The 27,636-nt window shown below is 40.3% G+C and overlaps 1 protein-coding gene and 1 pseudogene across 3 annotated transcripts in view; one reads left to right on the forward strand and one right to left on the reverse strand.

The window, feature by feature from the left end:
• The window catches only part of KDM5A (lysine demethylase 5A), a 65,385-nt gene that overhangs the window by 15,391 nt on the left and 22,358 nt on the right, over positions 1–27,636 (reverse strand). For both annotated transcript variants that reach the window (XM_086402460.1, XM_086402459.1), the window contains 12 exons: positions 26,593–26,712; positions 23,723–23,917; positions 21,297–21,478; positions 20,807–20,931; positions 18,535–18,685; positions 17,081–17,195; positions 14,306–14,661; positions 10,518–10,656; positions 7,172–7,351; positions 5,848–6,009; positions 3,669–4,220; positions 3,323–3,466 (listed from right to left, as the gene is read on the reverse strand). In XM_086402460.1, the coding sequence (XP_086258586.1) occupies positions 3,323–3,466; positions 3,669–4,220; positions 5,848–6,009; positions 7,172–7,351; positions 10,518–10,656; positions 14,306–14,661; positions 17,081–17,195; positions 18,535–18,685; positions 20,807–20,931; positions 21,297–21,478; positions 23,723–23,917; positions 26,593–26,712 (2,421 nt within the window). The remainder of the gene's footprint in view (positions 1–3,322; positions 3,467–3,668; positions 4,221–5,847; positions 6,010–7,171; positions 7,352–10,517; positions 10,657–14,305; positions 14,662–17,080; positions 17,196–18,534; positions 18,686–20,806; positions 20,932–21,296; positions 21,479–23,722; positions 23,918–26,592; positions 26,713–27,636) is intronic.
• Positions 7,649–8,172, forward strand: LOC147372975 (large ribosomal subunit protein uL15 pseudogene; annotated as a pseudogene). Its single transcript, XR_015164420.1, has one exon. The product of XR_015164420.1 is annotated as a large ribosomal subunit protein uL15 pseudogene (transcript).

The raw sequence follows: 27,636 nt of genomic DNA on the forward strand, positions 1-27,636 counted from the left end.
AATATCACTACACATAATGTATGTTAATATATACATGTGGTATTTTACAGGGAAAGTTTACCAAGCCCTGGGGTAGTCCCAGCCCCAGCACCACCAAGAACAGTACACAGGGGAGCTTAGAAGACCAGAGACAACAGCTAAGGACTAACACAACAGCTGACTGTAGGGTGCATAAGAGGAAGACGTACTGTCATCAGAGACTACGCTTAATTAAACAGGATACTTAAAAGGTTTCACAAAGAGACTCTGGAAGACAGTTACACTCACTGAGAATTTAGGAACAGCAGTTCACATAGGTCTTCTTTCCTGTTTCAGAGAATCTAAGTCCTAAAAGGCCACAGGCCAAGAGAGTACTTTAGTACTCGCCTACTGCCGTCCCCAGGTACTTCACCTCACTGACTGGAAGGGTCTTTTCTGACCTTGACTCCACTCATTTCATTGAAACTCAAGCAGAAAATTTTCTATTAAGCTTCTGAACTAGAAGTGAAACTGATCAGAAAATAATGGTTGAAAATAAAGATAGGTAAAAATAAATTTAAAAAAATTACTTCCCTGGGATGACATATGAAATATAATACATAAAAGTTCAATTTAAATCCAACCATGTCAACAATTATATTAACTATAAAAGAAATAAACACCCCCAATTAAAAGACAGATTGTAATACTGCCTAAAAACCCAGATTTAACCATATATTTTACAAATACATATATATGCAGACTGACATACCAGAAGAATCCTACCACATGTGCTGTCTACAAAAGACGCCTTTTAAATATAAAGACACAGATAGGCTGGAGGTAAAACAACTGATAAACAGCAAGCTAAAGCAAATTACTCTTTCTAAGGGGAAAACTTCCAGTCAGTCCCACTAATGGTAAATACACAGGAAGGAGGAATGGCTTCTCAGTGAGCAATGTGTCTTATAACAGATCTGTCACTCCACCATATCTGGTATCAGCAGGACTAAATTCTCAGACAAAATCTACTCTATTTTCACCAAAGCTGAAGCCACTCAAGTATTAAGGGTAGAAAAGAAGAAAAATCAAAGAATCCAAGTGCTTAACTTGCCATTCTGTAAATTAAGCAATTCCTGGGATTAAAAAAAAGAACTTCCTAGGAGATAACAGCCACTTCTATTTTATACCCTCCTTTCTGATGTGTGATTCCACACATGTATGCATTTGGAAAATATAAACTGTACTATGGATGAACAGTCTAATAAAGGTAAACAATATGGTTTAAAAGGAAATAATCATATGAACATCTGAAAAAAATGTTATCCCAGACACAATCATACAAATCTGTAACAGATTCTCAGACTTTGTTTCATTAAATGTATTATTTTCCTGACTAATGAGTTCTCGGAATTGCTGCTCAGATTTTTTTTGTGGTGATCACATGGTGTGACATGCAAAATGAAGTAATCGAGCAATACAATGCACAAACCATCTGCTTTAAACATTTAAATGCTGTGATAACTAAGATCAAATGACTGATTTTCATTTTCTAATTACCTACTCGTCTTCCTAAACCAGCAGGGGCTCTTCATCTAGCGAAGATATTAAATTTAAGCTATTTTAAGGATAAATTCACAGTCACAATCAGGGAAGATCATACAAAGTGAAAAATCACCAAGTCAACTGCCAGTAAGTCGGCAAGTAAGATTTTCATTACACAGTAAGTGCTTTCTCTATAGGAAAACACTCAAGAGCACTTGAAATTTTTTTAGTACAAAATTTTGGAGCAGTGAAGATACCAATCAATGTCAAGGTAAATCTGACCTTGAATTACCACAAGTCTTACCACCATTCTTTTACTCTCCTAAGTTGTCAATACACTGCTAACATTATAACATCCACAATCTTATTTTCCAGCCTGCCAACATCCCCTTCTAAGAGAGTGTAAGCTAAGAGCCCATATATACTTTGCAAACAAAGGACTACTCCATACAACCGTATCAAACCACAGTCCTGATCCATAGCCCTGAAATCATGTAATACTTGCGATGTTTTGTTTTCATAGGTTACTGATCTGCTTCCAAGCAAAGTCCATCATGTTTGACAATTCCAGACTACTGGTTGATACCTAACATGCTAGAAAGATAACAACCCAGGTACTGAAGGTCTCTAAGCCAAAACTGCAAACAGGCAATTTTAGTATTAGCTAACTAACCTATATGTGCTGTGGGCAGCATCCCCTTCCAGCTGCTTCTGGTCATTTTACCAGTTTCATACATACAGTCATTAACTTCACATAGCCATTAACTTCAAGGATGACAATGTGCTTCGAACCTCATTTTAAATGCTAATTCAAATTTCAACTTTTCTCAAGTCTTTAATTTATATGATTTTTAAAAAATTCCCTCACTGAAACATCCCCTGGATCCATTTTTATTTTGAGAAAAATATTTTCCAGCAGGTAATTTACAGGTATCTATGATGGACGGTTTCCCTTTATATCCTGGGAGTTCTAATGCCGATGGTATTTGTACTCTCTAACCCTAACCCTAACAATGAGCTTACCTACCTGACAGACATGCTGAAAAGACAAAGGAAAAGGATGCACCCTAATTTTTTCACACACCAGACTATGAATTCCCTGGTTATAAGCACAGACGCTGAACATTATCTCCACAAAGAAGAATACAAAACACATCAACGGATTCATTGTGAGCTGGCAGGGTATCTGTCCAGATCACGGTATTACTTGACAAAAGATGAACGTCTTAGGCCTGACACAAAACAACAATAAAAGGCCAAGAAGACCCAACACAGAACCTTGCCAAAACCGCCCCTTCACCCCAGTGTGCTGTCACGATCAGAACAATCATACTGAGGGCAAACCCTTTGTTACGTGACTATAACTCCACAAATTCAAGTCATGGGCCCAAGTATAACGCATCCCTGAATATGACATTCTATCCAGCACCAACCAGATGAGAGATCAGAGAAAAAGACCCAAAGCACAGCTAGAACGGGATTCTTAAAACCTAACTATACAGACTTAAACAATCCAAAGCAAAGAATGCTGCAATCAGCCATGAAATCTTTCAGTAACTTAAACATATAATTCTTCCAGCCCCTCTCAGGAAAATACATACAGGCTTTTTAAAAACATACCATCCTTTATTAAAAAATGTAGCTTCACCAATCTGTGTTTTTTTAGAGCATAGAAAAAATGCCATCACCATAAACTCAGGATAGATATAACGACTAGCTTTCTCTCCCACTTTCAGGCCTTAAACATCAGTGTTCAACAGCTTTTTAAACAAACCCAGTGATCAAATGATCAATCCCCCCAGCCCATCCCTGTAATTACCTTCATATCATAGCCATAGGTCTCCCGAATGTCTTCATCAGAATCTGTCTCCTCATCGTCATAGTCCGCCGTTTGTCGAGGGGAAGAAGACACACTGCTCGCCACCCGATTGAAAGCAGACGGCTGGAAACTAGGCAAGTGTCCCTAAACAACGAGCAACCCAGAGATGAAGAGAGGCCCTAAATACACACGAGTGTTAATGCATGCCTGAGTCCATCAAATTGTAATGAAGCAACTTACTGTTATTTTCCTAATACTGGTGGGAGATTTGATTTACTGCTTACACACTGACAGATATTGCCCCATGAAATAGGAAAAAAAAGAAAAAACAAAATTCTCAACTTGCCTGCAAGTCTGGGTTGGCTGCAGCTTTCTGGAGTTCTGCACTAATGATCTTTTCAGTTTTCTCCCGAGCTGCCTGCTCCACCATCCGCTGGCTCAACACGGACAGCTTGGCCAGGGCAGAAGACAGTTCGTCTGTGGCCAGGGCTTGCCGGGCCCTGTCCTGCCAGCTCATAGCACGTTCTGTCAAACACTGAAGGGCCTCCCCCTCAGGCAGCCGCACCGGCAACTTCTGAAGGGACACCAGGAGGGACAGGATCGTCTCCAGCCGAGGCCTTCGAGACCGCATGCAGAGAGGACAAAGGAATTTTACTTCCTTAGCCTGCCAGCTAGACCCCTTCTTCTGGGAACTCGATTTAGGAAGAGGAACACAGCTGTTGTGAAACCAGTCTTTGCAGAGCTCACATTGGAGCATAAACCCACTCGCTGTCTTGCGGCAAATGCAAAACTTGACATCCTCTATGCGGTCCACCATGCTCATCTTGGCGAGGTTGGCTGCCCTGAGGGAATGCATGGCTTCCAGTTCCTTCTGCTCCCGCTCTTTGAAAACTGCCACCTGCGTACGACAAACATTTAACTGAAGGGAGTCACTGCAAAATGTTCCCAAAATACAAAATCTTCAAGCATAGGGACCATCTCCACACTGCAGACTCATGTTGACAAAGCACTGTCTTTTTTTTTTTGGCCACACCTTGTAGTATGTGGGATCTTAGTTCCCCAACAAGGGATTGAACCCACAGCACCTCCACTGGAAGCACAGAATCTTAACCACTGGACCACCAGGGAAGTCCCAAGCACTGTCCTTAAAAAAAAAAAAAAAACCATCGTTTTCCTAAAATTTGGGGCAGCCCGACAGTTTCTATGCAAATACTCATCTGTGACATAAGCAAACTGCCGTCATATATAACAATGTCCAGCAGTCGAGTAGTTAATTCTTTCATAAGGGGCAGGAGAAAGATGGTATGCCTTGAAATCAAGCCACCCTGGTATCAGGCCGGGCTCTTATACATAACAAGACTCCTGACCCAGGTTTTCTGAATCTCAGTTTTCCAAAAAATGAGAATATTAGTAACTTCACTTTGCTGTTTTAAGGATTAAATAAGATAACATACGACAGTGCCTAACTTGGCACCTGGCACAAGATAAACATTTCATCGGTACTGACTCCCTACCTCCTTCTAATTCATTCTCTGGGGGAAGCCCAATACAAATCCATTTTATTTCTTTCTTGGAATTTCCAGCTTATGGAGAAGAGTAAAAAAGGCTGATGACTAATTATAGTAAGGTTTTATGTAACTCATTAAAAAAATATATATATATAAAAACAAAACTTAATTATCATGAATATTATCAGGGCATCTTCTTTTTAAACTCTGTTAGCTTTGAAACTATTTTGAGGCAATTTCAGTGCTATTTGTCTGGCAAGACTGACTCACTAGGTAGGCTAACAAGAAATTATTTCCATCAGCCTCAAACAGGATCATTTGCAGGCAGGAACGGCCATGTGAAGTCACTTAGTGAATGCGCTTCCCCACTATTACATATTGCCCAAGCTCATTTTTATTTTCTACTTCCTCAGGCTCCTTGTAATCATAACATATCCCTCCTACTCTACAATAAAACCCATAATTTTAATTATCTACAAACACTTTTTTGCATACTCACTATATTACTGAATGCTACCGAGAGAGGCAAAGACTGCAAACAGCAGCTGCGTCAGTCAGTCAGCTGGTACCACTCCTTTGAAGAGCACAATAGCATTAAGCACCATTAAACACTCTAAAATCTTAGCCTGGTAATCCCATTACTAAGAGTCAAGTGTAGGAATACAATCTGAAAAAGGAAAAGGCTAAGTCCACTTTGCTATTATCCATAATACTGAACACCGAGTAACAACAAAAATGCTCAGTATCAGAAATGTGTTCAGTAAATTATGGACAATTTGATGGACTACTGGACAACTATTAAAACAACAATAAAGAAGGATATGGAAAGGGCAATTTTAGGGAGAGAGAACAGTTTTTATATACTTTGACTTCAAATATTAAAAAGGTGTGAAATATGTACAACCATGAAGTCAAAGATAAACTATACAAAAATAAAAAGTTAGGAACATAAAACAGTGACTGCTTCACAGAACGCTGCATTCACCAAGCAAATTTAAGAAGCACTCTAACTCTCACCACTGTGGCTGCGTCTCTGGTTTCCTCCAGTCCTTCCTCCAGGTCACTCAGAGGCTCAAGGTCCAGATCCTTTTCTTTTTCTTTTTCTATCAGCTCTTTTACTTTTTTCCTTCTATTTTTTCCACTCCCATAAATACCAATGTCAGTCCGGGGACTAAGCACCTACAAAAATAAAACCAAACACTGAGCTCTGGTTTTAAAAAAATCTCAAAACTGAAAATAAACGTAACCATTTATTGACCACTCACATGTCCCAGACACATTCTTACAAACTTCACATGCATTATCGAACTCAAACTTTCCAACAAGCCTCTGAAGTAGGTGGTATTATCTCCACAAACAAGGGGAACAGGTTCAGAAAGGCAACAAGTTGCCCACAGACACAGCATCAACACCAGGAATCCGTCCTCAAACATGAAACAATCTTATTCCAACGTCTATGCTCTTAAGTATGTTCTAACTGTTCAACATGAAAAGGGTAATGAGCATTTAAATTTGTGCTTCTCACTATTTACAACAACCAAGACATGGAAGCAACCTAAGTGTCCACTGACAAGAGGAATGGATACAGATGTGGTGCATATATACCATGCAATACTACTCAACTGCAAAAAAATAATGAAATAATGCCATTTGCAGCAATATAGATGGACCAAGAAATGATTATACTAAGTGAAGTCGGAACAACAAATATCATATATCACTTACACATGGAATCTAAAAAAAGAAATACATACCAACTTATTAACAAAACAGAAGCAGCTTCACAGACATAGAAAACAAACATGGTTACCAAAGGGAAAAGGTGGGGGGAGGAATAAATTAGAAGTTCGTGGCTAACAGATATATAATACCTATATAAAAAACAGATAAACAAGGCCCTACTGTATAGCACACGGAACTATATTCAATACCTTGTAATACCTATAATGGAAAATAATCTGAAAAAGAAAATATATATGTATAACTGAACCACTCTGCTGTACATGAGAAACTAACACAACATTGTATGTAAATCAACTGTACTTCCAGGTTAAAAAAAAAAATTTTTAATTTGTGCTTCTGAGAATAATAAGATCTTTTGGTGCTAAGAGTCCATGATAACAACAGAGATAAGATGCAGGCTGACACAGTGTAAGGTGAACTGGAAGAAAGTCTGTTCAGGGTTCCAGATTACTAGCCAACATCTGATACCACCCAGTGGCAATGAACTTGTATAACCACGACCAGATAAACTGACAACCACCCTCACCTTAGGTAATGGGTCACCTACTTCTGGGGAGGGCACTGAAGGGCACGCACATGAAAACAAACCACTCCTCACCTGTAGCAGCGTGTGGCTGGAATTCTTCTTGAGAAAGGTCCTCCCTGTCCGTTCTCTCCAGGCCCGAGCTGCTGCCACTTGAGACTCCACCTGGGGCAGCGCATCAAGACGCACGGGGATAGGGCGGCCTTTAGCAGATAAGCTCTCCAGCTGCTCCAAGTAAGCATAATTACTGCCACTCTGGGAAACAGAAGTACAGCCTTACATAATCTTTGATCTCTCATGGAGTCTGGCAATACACTATTAGTAAATCTTATAAAGAGTTTAGTGCTAACCTTTTCCATTAACTATTAGTCATTAAACCTAACTGTATCTCTTAACAGTCTTCCAATGTCCTTTAAAAAATGTTTGTATAAATTCATGTTGTCAAAGGTTTTTTGAAATGAATTAACAAGGGATCCAGTAAGATGTAAAAACTAGTTCAAAGGACAATCTAAAAACAAACATATAAATGCAATTAGGAATGAGGAAAAGTAGCTCTTTCGTCTAGGCCGCCGACATGCCATCCAGACTAAGGAAGACCCGGAAACTTAGGGGCCACATGAGCCACGGCCACGGCCACATCGGCAAACACCGGAAACACCCGGGAGGCCGAGGTAATGCTGGTGGCATGCATCATCACAGGATCAACTTCGACAAATATCACCCAGGATACTTTGGGAAAGTTGGTATGAGGCATTACCACTTAAAGAGGAACCAGAGTTTCTGCCCGACTGTCTACCTTGATAAATTGTGGACCTTGGTTAGTGAGCAGACACGAGTAAATGCTGCCAAGAACAAGACAGGAGCTGCTCCTATCATTGATGTGGTGCGATCAGGTTACTACAAAGTTCTGGGGAAAGGAAAGCTCCCAAAGCAGCCTGTCATCGTGAAGGCCAAATTCTTCAGCAGAAGAGCTGAGGAGAAGATTAAGGGTGTAGGTCGGGCTTGTGTCCTGGTGGCTTGAAGCCACATGCTGGGAAATTCATTAAATGTTAAGTGCTTTTCAAAAAAAAAAAAAAGGAATGAGGAAAAGTAAAAGTGAAGTCGTTCAGTTGTGTCCAACTCTTTGCGACCCCATGGACTGTAGGCTACCAGGCTCCCCCATCCATGAGATTTTCCAGGCAAGAATACTGGAGTGGGTCCCAACCCAGGGATCAAACCCAGGTCTCCCGCATTGTAGGCTGACCTTTACCATCTGAGCCACCATGGAAGTCAGGAATGAGGAAAGGAATTTGCTAATAGATGGAAACAGGCATTTAATATCATCCAGGTCTGTGGAATCACCTTTTCTACAGTGTGGAGAATCATTTGTTCCTCACAAATTTAACTGTTTTCCTACAGACTAATTCAGTCACATTACTATCATTTTTAAATAACTGACAGAGTTGTAATGAGCATGGTAGAACAAAGTCTAAGGCACATACTCCGAAAATCAAATAAACCCGGGTGGTTCGCTAAACAACATCCACTACTCCACTGAAAGGACATCGTAGTCTCTTCTGCCTGTTTCAAAGTCTTTTAAAATTTTTCCAACTACTATAGAGCAGTATCTGACAACCTCCTTCATTTACAGACAAGAGTGGATATTCTACTAAGTAACAACGTGTCAGTATTTCCACTTAATGAAAATAATCAGTTTAAACTCAAGAGTGCTTTTAATTTACTGACGTTAAAATAATTAAGTCATCACAGGAAATGGAAGAGTTAGTCAGTAATCCATCCCAGGGTCCTGGCAAGAACATCAGAGTATCAGGTTGGCGGCCCACAGACGACAATCCAGAGTGATCCCTCAGACGGTACAACTCTCCAAGCAGACATACAGAACACCTTCTGGCTAGGCCAGGACACAGCCTCTCCCAGCCTGTGTACCCTGAAGGACAGCAGAAAATGTCCACTTTTTCAGAGCCCCCAAGTCCATCCTCCCACCAAAGGGAAGAGCTTGGTGAGAAACAGTCCTTGGAAAACCACAGCAGCTACCTCTACTTGCCAGCTCAGTTCTTCAATCATAAACAGCCAACTAAAGATTATCAGTCATCTGATAACTGCCTGAAACTGGTCAAAGATGAAACAAACAGAGGGGAGTCCTGATGAAAACAAGTAATTTTAAAACACAGAACAGAGAGAGTAGCAACTAAGCAGGTCCCAGAAAAACTCAACTGAAAAGAAAGCAAAACAGAAGTCATTAGACCATGACACCTCCTCTAAGGGCAGCAGCTGTTTAGTGGGAGAGCTGGTTTCCTTTCTCTTTCAGTCCAGTCCTACAACGTACTCACCACTGTAAACGCTGCAGTGAATGATCTCCGTAACTCAGAAGGAACCTTATGTATTAAAGCATACTTTCATCTCCAGTATTTAATTCACTGTTTTGAGTTATGTATGTGTAATACATGTCTTTTCAACTAGAATACGCCACTTTGAGGTCCGGGGTTGTATCTTTACACCCTTCTCTCCCATTCCTACTCCCAAACATCCAGATGAGTCCCAAGAGTATTGTGGGGTACAGTAAATGTCAGTTTCATTTTCTTTTCCTGCTACTTGTTTCAAAAGTAATTAGAGGACAGTGGGGCGGGGGCTAAATTAGGAGTTTGGGATTAACATATACCCACTCCTGTACTTTCCTGGTAGCGTAGTGGGTTAAGAATCTGCCTGCCAATGCAGGGGACATGGGTTCAATCCCTTGTCTGGGAGGATTCCACATGCCCGTGCACCACAACTACAACTACTGAGTGCACACACCCTAGAGTCCTTGCTCTGCAACAAGCGAAGCCACTGCAAAGAGAAGCCCAAGCACAGCAACAAAGAGTAGCCCCCGCTTGCTGCAACTAGAGAAAGCCCCCCGCAAAGCAACAAAGACCCATGACAGCAAACAATAAATAATTTTTTTTAAAGTATACACTATATATATAAAATAGGTTAACAAGGGCCTACTGTATAGCACAGGGAACTATACTCTATCTTGTAGCAACCTATAATAGAAAAGAATCTGAAAAAGATTATATATATATATACATAAAAAACTGAACCACTTTGCTGTAACCTTAAAATAAGCACAACACTGTAAATTAACTATACTTCCATTTTAAAAAAGTAACTCATGTACATGGCAAGAGAGTCAAATACAGCAGGAAATAAACTCCCTACTGCTAGGCATTAATTAAATGGCTAATTCTGTCATCTCTCACAGCAAGAAGTCAACAGAAACAAGTAATGTTTAAATAGGTAATACATGTTTAAAAATAAAAATGAGATAAAAGAACAAGTGAATTTCAAGTACACAATCACTTCAGTACAGAATTAAAGGCTTCAAGGATTCAGGTGTGAGATAGCATTCCCTGAATGGTAGACAACTCAAGAGGTTCTTTACCTGAATAGCTTCCACTTTAGTTGTCCATTCTCGGGCCTTCTGTAAGGCTTCTTTCAGGGACAATACATTGGGCAGAAAGGCTGGAATGCTCTTAGCTTCATTCACGATGCTTTCTAAACTCGCCACACTGTGCCGAGGCCTTGATAAACATAAAAACAGGGAGGACGCATGAGGATAAGTCAAACTACTGCTGCTGCTGTCACTTCAGTCGTGTCCGACTCTGTGTGACCCCGTGCGACCCCAAAGATGGCAGCCCACCATGCTCCGCTGTCCCTGGGATTCTCCAGGCAAGAACACTGGAGTGGGTTGCCATTTCCTTCTCCAATGCATGAAAATGAAAAGTGAAAGGGAAGTCGCTCAGTCGTGTCCGACCCCCAGCGACCCCACGGACTGCAGCCTACCAGGCTCCTCCGTCCATGGGATTTTCTACTACCAACACTTAAATAACACTTGTACAACATGTAAAAGAACTTTCATACATGTGACTTCACTTAATTCTCACCATAAGCCTATGAGAGAGGCAAACAGCTACTACCTTCATTTCCATTTTACAGGTAAGTTTAACTCAAGATCAATTACTTCCTCAAAGTCATTTAATGCAGTAAATGGCACACATGAAGCACTGACTCGGAATCAGTGTCAGATCCTGTGCTTTTTCCTACACTAAACTACCTCTATATCAGTTTCCACAGGATCTGAAACTGTCAGAGATGCATAAGAGACAGCAGTGTAGGAAGCAGTGGTCTACAAGTCCACTGATGTTGACATTTAACTATAAGCACTAACACCTCACTACACAAAGACGACCAAAATACAAACCTTATCCTAAGAAATATACTTGTACTGGGAACTAAGAACAAATGACTATGGGTTCACTACTAGGGAAAGAGTGATTAATCTGACCTGGGAGAGTTGAGAAGGGTTCTGAACTAGGCCTTAAATAAGAAGTGTGATTTGGTCGTGTGAAGGATTAAAGGAAAAACATCAGGAATTTAATGAACAAAGATGTGGAGAAAACCTGAAGTTGTTAAAACAAGTTTAGATGAGGGATAGTGAGAACGGGAGGCGGGGTGGGAGTAACAGCAAGAAGGAGGGGAATCTGGCAGAAAAGAAAGATGCAGATTAAGAGGTCTTCAGGGCTGTGAATTTGGAGAAGGCAATGGCACCCCACTCCAGTACTCTTGCCTGGAAAATCCCATGGGTGGAGGAGCCTAGTAGACTGCAGTCCATGGGGTCGCTAAGAGTCGGACAAGACTGAGCGACTTCACTTTCACGCATTGGAGAAGGAAATGGCAACCCACTCCAGTGTTCTTGCCTGGAGAATCCCAGGGATGGGGGAGCCTGGTGGGCTGCCGTCTATGGGGTTGCACAGAGTCGGACAAAACTGAAGTGACTTAGCAGTAGCAGCAGCAGGGCTGTGAATTAAGGTCTATGTGAGCAATGGGAAACTGTGAGCAATGGGAAACTACTGAGAGTGGGAACAGTTTGAGTACCCATGATCCCTATTATGTGCCAAGCACTGGGCTATGTCCTTGGGACGATTAATGGACAAGATGATATAGTCCTTGCCTTCATAAAACCTTTTAATCTTGGGGGAGGGAATTATCAATAAAATGTTACAATACACCATAAATGCAATAATAAAGGAAAAGGAAGATGCTGTCAGAATATACAGTAGGGGGACTTGGTTGACTTGGCAGTAAGGAAGGCTTCCTAGAAGTGACCTCTAAGCTGGCTTCTCCTTTCTGAATAGGAACTAGTCAGGAACACCAGGACCAGGCCAGGGGAAGGGTGGTGGAGGTGCACCAACGTAGGTGGACAGAGGGGAAACGTGTACCCCAGGGCTGGTGTGGGGAGGGGAGGTCATTATGTCTGGAACATAGAACACAAGAAAAAGAAGAGCAAGGGGTCACGGTAGGTACTTAAGCAAGGGGCTAGATTACAAAAAGTCAGGTTGAGGAAGTCTGAACTTCACTCCAAGGGGATTGGGAAACAGTGGTGGGCTTTAAGCAGGGAAGTCAAACTGTCACTTCTGCACTTTAGGAAAATACTAATTTCACTGTGAAGAATGGATGACAGAGGGGTGAGATTATAGACAGAACCTGGTGCTGTGTGCTAAGCCAGCTGTAACAACAGCCCAAAGAAAAAGAATCAAAGAGAAAAACACCAAAGAAACAGCATCAGCAGGACTCAGGAGCTGAGTCTGAGGGGAAGGAAATGGGAGGGCAGGGCCAACACTAATTTCCAGAGTTCTGGCTTGTTCAAATGAGTGAAAGAGGGTTTAATTCAAAGAAAATAGAAACAAAGGAAGAGAACACGGGAAGCAGTGGATGAAGGTTATTTTGAATACGGGGAGTCTGAGGCACCTACAGGACATCCTCTGGAATTATTTAACAACCAGATGATAGCTACAGGTAAAAAAACAAACTTGTGTTCTAGATGAGGGTTTGGAGTTAGTCTGCACAAAGATGGTAAATGGAGACAAGAAGTGAGATGAAATTTCCAAGGAAGGGTACAAAGTGAGCAGAGAAGTGGCCTAGGCCAGAATCCTGGGGAAAGCACTCTAAAAGGGGGAGAGAGAGGCCAAAACCAGGAGGAAGAGATCCAGAAAGGAGCAGTCGGCAGCTAACCAGCGCTCAGGATGCAGAATGTTAATGATACATTTCAGAAGAGCTTTGACAGGAGCTGGAAAACTGACTCCATCAGTCCTCTCTACCAACTTCATTTTCTTCATGACACTAATTTGTTGAAACTCTGGGAAGATCTCCTGGAGAAGGAAATGGCAACCCACTCCAGTAATGCTTGCCTGGAGAATCCCATGGACAAAGCCTGGCAGGCTACATACAGTCCATGGGATCGCAAAGAGTCGGACAGGAGTGAATGACTAACACTTTCACTTTTCATTCACTTCTTCATCTGTGTCTCCCCACTATGTTGGCCAATTTTAGAACAGACTTTCCTATCAAATGAATCCAAAATAAGTGACTGGCCAAGTAATTAAACACATGGAAACTTTGGAATGAAGTAGAAAAGGCTTTAAATTTGAGCTGTATTATTTAACAACTATGTGATCTCTGTAAGCATCCCAATTTCCTCATCCTCACAAAGGAAATTATATTAATATTAATCTTTGGTGAAAAAATACTTTCATACAGAACATGGAAGTCAAACTGACGGATGCCTGACTTTAATCTCGCAAGTCTATTGGGTGCCGATGCTAATGCCTCCCATTCTCCTGCCTGCCTCTCATTTCCCTCTACTTCCCCATGTGAATCCCCTGCTGGGGTAAAATAACCACCGCTCAGCTTCTGTCACCTGGGCACACACTGACACATTCCTTAAGCTGATCTTAGGACATTTCTCTTACCTCCCCTCCCATTTCAATCCCACTCATTCTTCAAGGCTTGACTTAAGATCTCCTCTTTCTCTCAAGCGTCTCTTCTAACCATCCAAGCTACAATGACCTTTCCCCCTCTGATTCTAGCATTTTTCTGTTCCTCTCAGTTAACAACATACTGCAGCAGAGCTTCGTAACTAGAGTAGCAGTAATGGTGAGGCTGTAAACAAAACACTACTTTGTATCACTTACTAAAGTACTTAACAAAGGACTGCACACAGTGTGCTCACAAGATTTGAAACTGTCCATATGCAGACCCACTTGGTAACCTAGTGACCACTTGGGGAAGGCACAAGACATTCAACTCAACAGACCTTTATATTCCTCCTCCCTCTCTACTTTCTAACCTACATCTTAAAGAGGGGACAGTCACCAATAGATGTGTGTTCACCTTGCCTGTAGGCAGACCTTGGCCTTCTCTTCCCATCGCTCAGAGACTGTGAGGAGCTCCTGAAGCTCGGCCATCGCTTTCTCCACAGCATGGTGGGGTGCCAAGCCGACCCCAGAGTCTATCAACTTCTTCATGACATCCAAGGTGACCTGCTGAGGGTCCGACAGCGTCAGTCTTACTTCATCCAACCAGCGAGCTTGCTGCAGCTCTTGCTTTAGTCGAGCTAACTCCGGGAGCTCCACATACAGACTGGAGCCCATATCGATCAGCATCTGGAGTTTGGACGAGTCTGGGGTCTCGTCCATCATGGCCTCCTGAGCACGCTCATGAAACTCCTCCACGTCATCAAGCAAATTCTGAAAAGGTCAAAGGAATAAAGAAAAAACTTAGGAGATACAAAATGACTATGGAATACATATGGTTCTGGCAAACTACCAAATTCTAGACCATTTAATAATCTCACCATCATAGCACCAAACAGACATATGATAAAGACATAAATAAGCTTCTCTGTAATTACTTACACACCCCTTTTCAATATGATTAAGTCACTTTATTTTTTTAGGCCCCAAGATCACTGCAGACAGTGACTGCAGCCATGAGATTGAAAGACGCTTACTCCTTGGAAGGAAAGTTATGACCAACCTAGAGAGTATATTAAACAGCAGAGACATTACTTTGCCAACAAAGGTCCGTCTAGTCAAGGCTACGGTTTTTCCAGTAGTCATATACGAATGTGAGAGTTGGACTATAAAGAAAGAATTGATGCTTTTGAACTGTGGTGTTGGAGAAGACTCTTCAGAGTTCCTTGGACTGCAAGCAGATCCAACCAGTCCATCCTAAAGGAAATCAGTCCTGAATATTCATTAGAAGGACTGATGTTGAAGCAGAAACTCCAATACTTTGGCCACATGATGCGAAGAGCTGACGCATTTGAAAAGACCCTGATGCTAGGAAAGACTGAAGGCGGGAGGAAAAGGGGACGACAGAGGATGAGATGGTTGGATGGCGTCACCGACTCAATGGACATGAGTTTGAGTAAACCCTGGGAGTTGGTGATGGACAGGGAGGCCTGGCGTGCTGCCGTCCATGGGGTCGTAAAGAGTCAGACGTGACTAAGCAACTGAACTGGTCACTCAAAAATATTTCATGACTACTGAGTTAGATGCAGGCACTAGTCTAGGCACACAGCATTAAACAAAAAATACAACATCCTTGTCCTCAAGGAACACATGTTTTAATGTAAGTGGCCAGACACTGAAGACATGAATATAATGCTTCAGTTAGTTTTCAGTGCTATGAAAGTAAAATAGGGCAATTCAATACAAAAGTGATCAGAGGTGATGAGGTGGCACGGGGGAGCATATTACTTCACAATGATGGTCACAACCAAAACCACAGTGAGGAGGTACAGGAGGAAGACTAGCTCAGGAAGGGCAAATAGTAACTGCAAAAGCTTTTAAAGAGGAATGAGCTTGTGTCTTGGCCCAAAGTGGATGATGGAGAGCAAAGTGGACAGAGGAGAAACGTGGTTAAGGAATGAGCAGAGGTCCGATTACACAGGACCATGCAGATTAGTGCCCATCACTTCGCATTCACTGACGGCTCTGGGGAGCCACGAGGATCCTAACCACGGGGAGGTGACGTGACCTGGTTTCTGTTTCACATGATCACTCTGGTTACTGCGTGAGAAGTGAGCGGTCAGAACAAGAGCAAAAGAAGACAGACCAGTTAAGGAGCTGCTGCAGTTATCTAAGGGGCAGAGTCCCACGGTTTCGGGCATAATTTAAGTGACGGAGATGATGACTAGCAGTCGACTCTGGGAGACATTTTAGAGGCAATATAACAGCAGCACTAGTTTTGAAACTGAATGTGATATATAAGGGAATAAGGCAATTAAGGATTTTGATTCATCTCATCTAAAATGCCTTTCAGCCCACCACAGGCAAATGGAGTGGCTGCAACTGGATGGACGAGTCTACAGAAAAGAAGAAAGAGTCAGAGCTGGGCATCAACTGGATACAGGTGATATTTAATGTCACCAAGAAGAGATCAGGACCTCGAGAAGAAAGGGCCAAGACTCCCAATATACTCCAAACCCAGAAGCCAAGCTGAGGAGAAAACGAACAGCTTCCCTAAAGAGGAAGGAACTGTGAATTATGAATCTGAGATAACCACAGTGTGGTGTCAGATGTTTAGAAAAGAAAATCTCTCAGGAAGGAAAGCATGGTCAATAATCAGAACACTCCTATGGCACGGGGTTCAGACAATACAACTGACGTTGATTTCACTGTCGATAACCTTGATAAATACCATTTTAGTTACCCAGCCCTGGCCAAATCACAGAAAGACACCACAACTTACCAGAAGTTAACTATCCAGATTAATGTGTCTGAAAGACACTTCTGAGATTTTACATATTCATTAAGCCATGATGGCCCTGGTAATTTCAGAGCCCTGCATTTTCAAAACTTCATGGGCTAGTAATTAACTGATACATTGATTCCTTTAACTAGTTTTCTGCATTTCAATTACATCTACGTTAAATGGAGGTTCTGGCCTAAAAGTAACAGAGAAAAAAAATATTTCTAAACTAGCCTTAGTTCCAGAATTTTAAAGGAGGAATTAAAGACTAAGAATGAAACCAAGCGAGTTCTTACTACCTACTGAAAAACCTTAAACAGCAGCACTTATTTGAGAAAAGAAACATACAGAACAAAAAAACGAAGCAAGACACACTATTCGCTTTACCCCAGAGAGAACGTGATACTCCACCTTTACTTGTCGAGCTTGGCTGATGACACATGGAAGACTGAAGAGCTGCTGGACAAAGGCCTTCAGCTCTTCCACGGTCAGTTTGGTCCGCGTCCTCCCACCATCTGGGCTCTGCCTGGTGTCAGACAATGTTGAGACATAAGTAAGAAAATTCAGTCAGTCCAGCATTAAGGGGGCTTCTAGTCTCTTCAGAATTCTAACCCAAGAAATCCCAAAATACACGTGTCTGAGGGATTTCATTTTCAAATGAGATTCTTAGCTCTTCAGTTAATGGCTCAATGATTCAACTCTCTAAATTACAGTTCTTCCAACCTTACAAGTATTAAACATCTCAAACATTTAATAAATTCTCACAGTAAAATGTTAAGTTCACTGATAAAACTAAATCCTCCATCTCAGGAAACTGAAGATGTAGAACAAAGGCCTTTAACCCGGCTTAGGAGATAATAAACCCTGTGAAACTGACTCCAGATTATGTCTGTATGTACACTTTTCTAAGAAAAGGGTCTCTAAGCTTTGGCCAGATTCTCCAAGGTGGGGAGGTGGGGGTCAGAGACCCATGACAGGTGCGGAGTCCTGACTGATGATTGGTCTCTCATAAAACAAAAGATTAAAAAATGTACAAAGTAATTAAAAACCCAATGTAAACTGCTATAGAAAAAACCATTCAGACACAAGGAATGTGTTAGAATGAAACACCGCCACAGAAAATGAAACATGTGAATTATGGGAAATCCAGGGCATATACTGCCATGCTCCTTAACAGCCTCCCCTGCACCCAGGTCACTCTCTGCTAGCACCTGCCTTCAGCCTGCAGTATCATCTGTTTACAAACACCTATTACACACCTACTGTGTGCCAGGCATGCTTCAAAGCACAGCAATGAGAAGGATGAAAATCCCACATTCTACTCTAGCATTATCTTCCAGTGGGGTAGGAAAAGGAGGAGGAGATAAGAGAGTAAGTAGATTCGTCTATCAGGAGAAAAACAAAGCAGGAAGAAGAATAAAAAGGCTGCAATTTTACAAGGTTGTCAGAGAAAGCTTCTCCAAGAATATGATGTCTAAAAAAAGACTTGGAAGAAGCAAGGGAATAAGCCAGCTGGGTATCAGGGAACACAGCCCCAAGGAGGGCCAAGAGCAAACACGCAGGCCCTAAGCAGAGGACATGGTGAGGGTGAAGGGCAGGGGGAGCACGGTGAGGGTGAAGGGCAGGGGGAGCACGATGAGGGTGAAGGGAAGGGGGAGCATGGTGAGGGTGAAGGGCAGGGGGAGCACAGTGAGGGTGATGAGCAGGGGAGGTAGTGCAGGCAGAGCAAGAGAAGCGCGAGCAGCAAGAGACAAAGCTGGGGCATTACTTGGGGAGGGATAACATGGCCTCACAGACAATTAAGACTGTCATTACTCTGGTCAAAATAAAACAGAAAACCACTAGAGAATTCTTCTCAGCCTTACCTGTGTTTCTGCTTTTTGCTCAGAAGCAGCTGAGCCACAGAAGCACACGTCTCAGCTTCTTTTACAGCATCCCTAAGTTTTCGAAAGAGATCATTCTCTGGGTACTTCCTGTCCTCAGCATCCTCCAGCATTACTCGTAACTCAATCAAATCTGTAAAAAGAGAGTCATATACTATCACCAGAGAAAATAAAAAGCCACTCACCAATCAATTAGCAAAAACACCATAGCTGTGAAAATCCCGCCAATACAACTGAAGCTTATACCAGGTGGCTTGTTTCTAATTCTGAGAATTTCTCAGTTCAGTTCAGTCACTCAGTCATGTCTGACTCTTTGCGACTTCATGGACTGCAGCACACAAGGCCTCTGTCCATCATCAACTCCCGGAGTTTACTCAAACTCATGTCCATTGAGTCTGTGATGCCATCTAACCATCTCATCCTCTGTTGTCCCCTTCTCCTCCTGCCCTCAACCTTCCCAACATCAGGGTCTTTTCAGATGAGTCAGCTCTTCACATCACGTGGCCAAAGCACTGGAGTTTTAGCTTCAGCATCAGTCCTTCCAATGAATATTCAGGACTGATTTCCTTTAGGCTTGACTGGTTTGATCTCCTTGCAGTCCAAGGGACTCTCAAGAGTCTTCTCCAACACCACAGTTCAAAAGCATCATTCTTTGGTGCTCAGCTTTCTTTATAGTCCAACTCTCACATCCATACATGACTACTGGAAAATCGTAGCCTTGACTAGACGGACCTTTTTGGCAAGGTAATGTCTTTGCTTTTTAATATGCTGTCTAGGTTGGTCATAGCTTTTCTTCCAAGGAGCAAGCGTCTTTTAATTTCATGGCGGCAGTCACTATCTGCAATGATTTTGGAGCCCCAAAGCATAAAGTCTGTCACTGTTTCCATTGTTTTCCCATCTATTTGCCATGAAGTGATAGTACCAGATGCCATGATCTTAGTTTTCTGAATGCTGAGTTTTAAGACAACATTTTCACTCTCTTTTCACTTTCATCAAGAGGCTCTTTAGTTCTTTGCTTTTTGCCTTAAGTGTGGTGTCATCTGCATATCTGCGGTTATTGACGTTTCTCCCAGCAATCTTGATTCTAGCTTGTGCTTTATCCAGTCCAGCGTTTCTCATGATGTACTCTGCATATAAGTTAAATAAGCAGGGTGATAATATACAGCCTTGACTTACTCCTTTCCCGATTTGGAACCAGTCTGTTGTTCCACATCCAGTTTTAACTGTTGCTTCTTGACCTGTACACAGATTTCTCAGGAGGCAGGTCAGGTGGTCTGATATTCCCATCTCTAAGAATTTTCCTCAGTTTGTTGTGATCGACACAGTCAATGGCTTTGACACAGTCAATTAAGCCAAGTAGATGTTTTTCTGGAACTCTCTTTTTTGATGATCCAATGGATGTTGGCAATTTGATCTCTGGTTCCTCTGCCTTTTCTAAATCCAGGTTGAACATCTGGAAGTTCTCAGTTCACGTCCTATTGAAGCCTGGCTTGGAGAATATTGAGCATTACTTTACTAGCGTATGAGATGAGTGCAACTGTGTGGTAGTTTGAGCATTCTTTGGCACTACCTTTCTTTGGGATTGGAATGAAACCTGACCTTTTCACGTCCAGTGGCCACTGCTGAGTTTTCCAAATTTGCTGGCATATTGAGTGCAGCACTTCCACAGCATCATCTTTTACGATTTGAAATAGCTCAACTAGAATTCCATTTCAAAACTCCACTAGCTTTGTTCATAGTGATGCTTCCTAAGGCCCACTTCATTTCATGTTCCAGGATGTCTGGCTCTAGGTAAGTGATCACACCATTGTGATTACCTGGGTCGTGAAAATCTTTTTTGTATAGTTCTTCTATGTATTCTTGCCACCTCTTAATATCTTCTGCTTCTGTTAGGCCCATACCATTTCTGTCCTTTATTGTGCCCATCTTTGCATGAAATGTTCCCTTGGTAACTCTAATTTTCTTGAACAGAGAATTGCTCAGTGAGCTGTTAATGTGAGTCTACTTGTAACAACGGTTCCCCAAAATATATGATACATCTGCTGTTAGCAATCTCATTTTATATCAACTTTATCACTTAACAAAAGATTCTCAAACAGGAAATTAAGTCGGTAGTCAACCAACCCATTGGTCTCAAATCTCTTATGAAGCCTAGGACTTTTCCTTAATGGAGGAAAAACACATGAAACAAAACAAGATCTCTTTCAAAGTGAAAACCATTTCAGTGTCTGCTTAAAAAAGGAAGAAACTTAACCTTTCTTGTGATTGAAGTTGGCGGATAATGCTTCTGTAACACGACTGACCCACGTGTCATAGGACTGTGCCCTGACCTTCACACCATAGAGCAGAGAAGGGAGGTCCTCCAATGGGTAGCGATATCTAAAAAGAAGATCACATACAAAAATAAAAACTTTCAAAACCCAACAATAATTTGAAAATAAATTAACATTGAAACAGAATCACCTTAAGGGAAGTACAATGGCCAGGTACACATAAAGAGAAAAACCTAAGCAGCTCACAGAGTTTTAATTCAGAGAAAGTCAAGGAATGTGTGACATCAACTTGATAAAGCAACTCATTTTATTCAGTAAGTTTAGGGCCAACTTTAATGGGCTGATCTTCAAGAAAGGAGGCGGACAGGTAAGAGGTAACTAGAACAAACACAAGGAAGGGCATTACGAACAAGAGTATTAACAATTTTTAAAAAGACTGTAATGGAAGCTTTACAAGAAACGTCTGGATACCTAAGACATTTTTTCTGCATGGGGCAGGGGCACAGATCAGTCGGATGGTAGAGACACACGAGCCGTTCAGGGTTACAGGAGCACGTGAGAGCAGAGAGGAAACAGGTGGTCCTGCAGGCTGAACACTGTCGCTCATCATCAGGCACAAGCTCAAACACCTCTTCCTCCGACATCAGGACACCCTGAAATACAACTGATGTCACCTGATCAAGTCTTTCCAGTCTTTCAAGCATCAGAGAACTTAAAGTGATTAATTTTTTTTCTACTCTGACGACATAAACATGGGAGATACGATGGCACATCCTCAAAATATTTTCTAAAAACATTGCTAACTTTTTATGAGCAAGACTAAAACCTTAGTATCTAAGAATGCACATGTGACTGACAAAAACTTCTTAAAATGCAAGAAATGCTTACTACAAAGAGGTTAAATGTCATTTGTTGAGGGAAGGAAAGGAAGCAGTAATTGGGAGGTACTTTGAAGATGGTTGATAAGGGTTTTTTTGGGCACAGTTAAGCCAAGACTTTTTTATTTGCTAGTATTATTTTTCTAACATATTTTGCCCTAAAAACCTTTTTTAATATACAATTTTGAAAGGTTATACCCTATAATTATTACAAAATACTGGCTAGCTGATAAACTTCTATTTCTTGACCATATAGTGATGACAACAAAGGTTGCCACAGAATAATTCATGAAGTTCTATATGTTTTATGTGGTTTTGTTTTCTATTTAACATAAGAAAAATATAAATCAAAAAGTACTGTCCCCAGGGACAATATACCCTTGAACTAAAAATTTTAGTATTCTGAAAATAACACTGATAGGTACAAACACATGCAAGGATAAAAAGATGTAAAATTACTTAAACTATGAAAATCAAAGTATAATCTATTTCAACAAGGCATCAAAAAGAAAGCTAATCTTTTGCATATAAACAACAAAGCCCCATTATATATATCACAGAAAACTATATTCAATATCCTATGATAAACCATAATGGAAAAGAACATTAAGAATGTATATGTGACTGAATTACTCGGCTGTACAGCAGAAATTAAAACACTGTAAATCAACTAGACTTTAATTTAAAAAAATATTAAAACTGGGAAAAAAGAAAGCTTATCAAATTTGGTATGCCACTTTAAGAAAGTAAGGGCACCTGAAGTGCATTTTACAAAGGCTTCCATTTGATAAATAAGGGGGTCCCCTTTACAGTTTCTACTTACCTGAGCACAGTATTTACAAGCCAATTCCACTATGAGAGCAATCTTCTTTTCTTCCTCCACTTAAACAAGGTAGTGATCTAATAGTTTATTCACTGGCAGACACAACCTAATTCCTTCAATATTTTCTTCTTATCTAGATATCTCCTGGCTGAACTCTATCTTTTCATTTTCTCATAGAGCACTTCGTATTTTCTTTAAAAGTTACTTTAATACAAAAATGGTTCCAAAATGCGTTGCAAGTGTTTCTTACGTTAACAGCTGGCAAACAGGGAATGCTAATACATCAACTGACTAAGTCCTGGCTGCTTTAAGAAATTCTACACCTCTTTCCAAAGCATACTCTAAGGACCACTAACCCTAGAAGGTATTCCACAAAAAAACAAGGAAATTTAAGGGGGAGATAAATGCTATGCATCATACCTCTTCCAACTGGAAATTAACAAACACCAGCATATTAAAGGATCAGGTAAGTTTTACAGTAAAGAATTCCACTAAAGGACCTCCATAGTGATCTGGTGGTTAAGAATCCGCCTACCAATACAGGGAACACGGATTCGATCCCTGGTCCGGGAACCAAGATTCCACAAGGAATCGTGTATCATGGGAAATAAAGCGGGCTATGCAGAGAAGGAGGGAGCATGGTACACACCCAGTGAGGCTAGCTACATAGGGAGGGTTAGGGAAAATGGGCTAAGACAGGCTGAAGACATATATTTTCTCATTTAGTTTCCATTTCAATATGATATTTAGTTTATTTGAAGCATTCAAAATCCCAGCACTGGGTTATTCAGTGCCTCTTATATTCACTAAAAACTTAGATTGGAGGAAAAAGACAAATCGATTAACTCGGACAATCTGCAATCACCAGAAACACAACTTTTGTTTAATTAGAAAGCTGAGAGAAGAACTTGATCTTTCTCACCTAAAGAAACACTATACATAGGACAATTTTAAAAATAAATATATACCTAATAAATTCTACCTGACAGGACTGCATTTTTAAAAATCTGGAGATGCTGACATCAAGATTCCTAAAACTTCAACTTAAACCAAAATGGCAGAAACAAAGGTATGAAATCTCCAAACTAGCAATTTCTGTGTTCAACTTCTAGAGGGATTGAAGATGAAAATGGATTCTTTCCACCATAGGTTCAATTTTTAGTGTATTCCGTGAGCACTATAATCAGCAAACTCACCATCTGCATCACAGACTCTCTTAACCGTGTCTCCTCCTCAGTCAGGAGCGTCAACTCCTTGCACACCATGGCAGCTAACCCCACATCTAAGCATTCTGGATCTGCTGCCATCTTGAAGATGAGCTCCTCATGTGAGAAGACACAATGGCGCCTCAGACGGCGGTAGTGACTCACACACTGACGTCCAATGGGCAGCTGAAAAAAAGACAAGATTCTCAAATTAAAGTACTTGCTTATAACACATTCCAGAACAGAACCACTGCTTACCCCAAATCCTTTTTTTCTTATAAACAACAGAACAAGAACGTCCATTTGAATGTAAGAGGTAACTGTAAATATTAAAACTTTATCGCCCAGCAAGAATTTCACAAAGGCCTTCCCAAAGAAAATCCCCCTAATTCACGATGCTGAGCTTCTAGCCTAAGCAGCTGATTTCCACTCATTACACAGTTATGCACCTCAAGCATGAGTTTGACACATAAATGAGGCAGAACTCTTTTACACCAGTCACATGGGACTGCTCTTACAAGAAAAGGAAAAAAATTATCAAGCTATAAAGGTATAATTGGACGTATTCAACATTGATGTTTCCACAAAACAAAACAAAAAAAAACCAGATGCTACTACAAAGGAGGGAAAATGGAAGGGAAGGGAAGGAAAAAGCACTAAACAGTTCACATGGACTATTTTTTATAAGGACTATTTAGATGTTATCTAAAAATTATTTTTAAAACTACCAGTCTGGCCTAGAAAAAATTCAAAGTGCAATCATGAGATTGCATGTACTTTAATTTTAATCATGTACTTTAATTTTCCTACGTGAAATAAATTACTAAATGATCACTTTTCATAAGCCAACAGATACACTAAGATAACTTCTGAAAATCTAACACGCTTCAAATAAAACTGATACTAGCTACACTACACAAACTCTTTCTCTCTCTCCAATTTCTTTCCTTTACTCAAGTGGAAAAACTTGGATGGCTAAAGTTTTTATTTGTATCTGAAAACTGTAACCTCAGAGAAAAAATAAAGTCAACCTCTAAGAACCTTTTGGAGCTCACCTCCATTTTGAGGAAGCAGAGGGGAATCACAGGAATCAGAGCGCCAGAGCACAGTACTATCTCTGAATCAAGCACTATTTCCCCACTCTTTCAAAGAAACAATCTTTCCCAAGAAAATACATGTTGAGCTTATGCTTTTTTTTGAGCTTATATATTAAGAAAAAAAAAAAGTTGAGCTTATGTTCAGCATTTATCTTGTCCACCAACAATATACAATTCTTTCTTAATTCTCAGATATGTAAACATTTCTCAGCCTTAAAGCAAGAGTAAGAAAAAAAATAAAACCAGAGGATTTGCAGTTTTTAATTATCACAAGGAAGCTACATAAAATAGAACTGATTGTCCACTGTAGCTTATAAAAATTTGTACCATCACTTTATTCCAGATATAAAGCTGCTTTTACTTTTCAATTATATCACACTCTTTTCCTAAGGAGTATCAAGGGCTTTCACATATATTACCTCACTTGTCTGAGATCACTAAGTGAATCTTAGCATTTTTTACATAGGAGGTAAAAAAGAATTTAGGACCAGAGAAATTAAAAGCTACCCAAGATTAGACAGCAGTAATAATGAGCATGTTAAAGGTAGAATCATTTCCAACTCATCTCTGAATCACCTGCATTTCCACACTATATCTACCTGGCCAAGGAACAAGTAAATCATAAACACTTAATAAATGTAAGCTGAGTTTTCTGAAATAGAGTTCAAGTCCAAGACAAAGTCCTAAGCTCTGTTTTGCTCTTGTTACTTTCTAATTAGTAAGAAGTTTAGAATGACTAGGTCAAGTAGGATTGTTCATTATTCAATTTCATTCATTAGCTAAGGAAACAATATGACTAATTAGCCCACCAGGCTCCTCTGTCCATGGTATTTTCCAGGCAAGAAAACTGGAGCGGAGAGCCATTTCCTTCTCCATGGCATCTTCCCAATCCAGGGACTGAACCTGGGTCTCCTCCACTGCAGGCAGATTCTTTAGTGACTAAGCCACCAGGGAAGCCCAATTATGAAGTTTAACAAACTAAGATGCCCATAGAAAACATAAGATCCAATATTACTAAAAAAAAAAAAAAAAAAAAAAAAACCCCAAAATGTCAGGAGAGGTGACAAAACAACAGAATAGTCTCACTAAAGGAAAAATAAAGTCAAATAGTGTATTACAAGTTTGCAGTTTTACACCCCCACCAATAAGATGTACATACTACTAATTACTTTTTTATATCTACTTCATTTACAAGCAAAATAGCAATCAATGGCAACATCATCTACACAAAAGTGTAGCCCATAGAGATCTCAGTATCATGGCTACCCTTTAAAATAATCTTTTTAAAAAGAATATAGAAAACATAAAATGGCAGGAAGAATAAAATCAACTAATTGTCTATCAGAAGGAAAATAATAAAGGGATGTTTTAAGATAAAAATCAGAACTGGATATTTTAAAATAAAAATCAGAGCTAGCTATTTGATATGGTACAATTAATTCCCCAAAAAGATCTGGTCACCTTTATAAAATCCAAAAAGTGCTCAGAGAAACCAGAGACTAGAGGAATTACGTTCTCTCAGAGAAGATTCAGAAAACATCAACTGCTCATTTAAAATTCAAACAAAATGAGAAAGTAACGAATGAGAAGAACTACAAAACCTTCCAAATAAAAACTACCTGGAACTTTCTAAACCGCAGCAGACATCCCAATCCCTACTGAATACTCATAAACCCTCCCTTCCCAGCTAAGCAAACACAGCAATTACAATGCATCTCCAGGGGTGTTAGTAGACGTACAACAGCCACTTGCTATAGAACAGACCCAGTCAGCAGTGCAGAAGTTCACAGCCTCGGCGAAGTTGTAGCCTTGGTTAAACCCAGAGTGATAGGCCCGAGGGAACGTCACCACAAACTCGCCAGCACACTGATTGGTCCTGTACACCTAAATGCAAGTCAGAAACAGGATACGAAAGCAGAAGAAAACAAAATGAAAACAACAGAAAAAGGAAACATTTCACCAGTTTCAGAAGCGTTTTTTAAACTTGACAACAATAAACTATTAAGCTACACATACCAAAAAATAACATCAGGGTTGAAGAAGCTATCAGTTTCACCTTCTTATAATATTATGTCACTGATAAAATAATTCATGACAAGAATTCTCAGCCCAAAGAAATTTTCAAGGAGAAAACATTCCTCTCACTGAGCTACTAGTTTCCTAACTTGATGACAGTTTTACAATTAAGAGAATTTTTCTTTTATCCCTTTATTCCTATGGTGTACATAGTGGGAAAGGATGAATTTCACTGTTTTTGCATAATTTTTTTTTGGAAACTAACTGATCAGGTCCTATGCCATACAGAGAGCCTCAAATCAGTTTTCCTGAATCTCCTGGTTTTATGATAATACTATGTCTTTTGAAAAGTCCAAGATTTTGTACAAATTAACTCTTTAAAGACAAGATAACATTACTATCGCCCGATCTCCTTTCTCATTAAGGTTATAACTATTTGACTATATGAAGCAAACACTGAATTTATACTTTATCAAATACTAGCACAATTTAAATGTAATAATCATTTTCAAAACTAGATTTAAAAGTAGAAAAGGTGTTCATTGTGTCTTTACTTCATTATCTCATGCAAAAAAAGGCTATAAAATCTTCATATGAAAGATGGAAATATGATCTCCACAAAGATAAGGATCAGTTATTAGAACTACCACTTAAGACACTTCTACTTTGATTAAATGGGATAATAAAGAAAATAAGATGTTTACTAAAACCAAGATATACTGAAAACAACGTTATTCTGACAGGCTGCTGTACATAAAGGTATGATTCACATTTCATAACAACCCATTCTTA

This window comes from Bos grunniens, chromosome 5 (genome assembly GCF_055505025.1).
Source record: "Bos grunniens cultivar Pamir isolate PY7600 chromosome 5, Bosgru_T2T1.0, whole genome shotgun sequence".
NCBI lineage: Eukaryota > Metazoa > Chordata > Mammalia > Artiodactyla > Bovidae > Bos > Bos grunniens.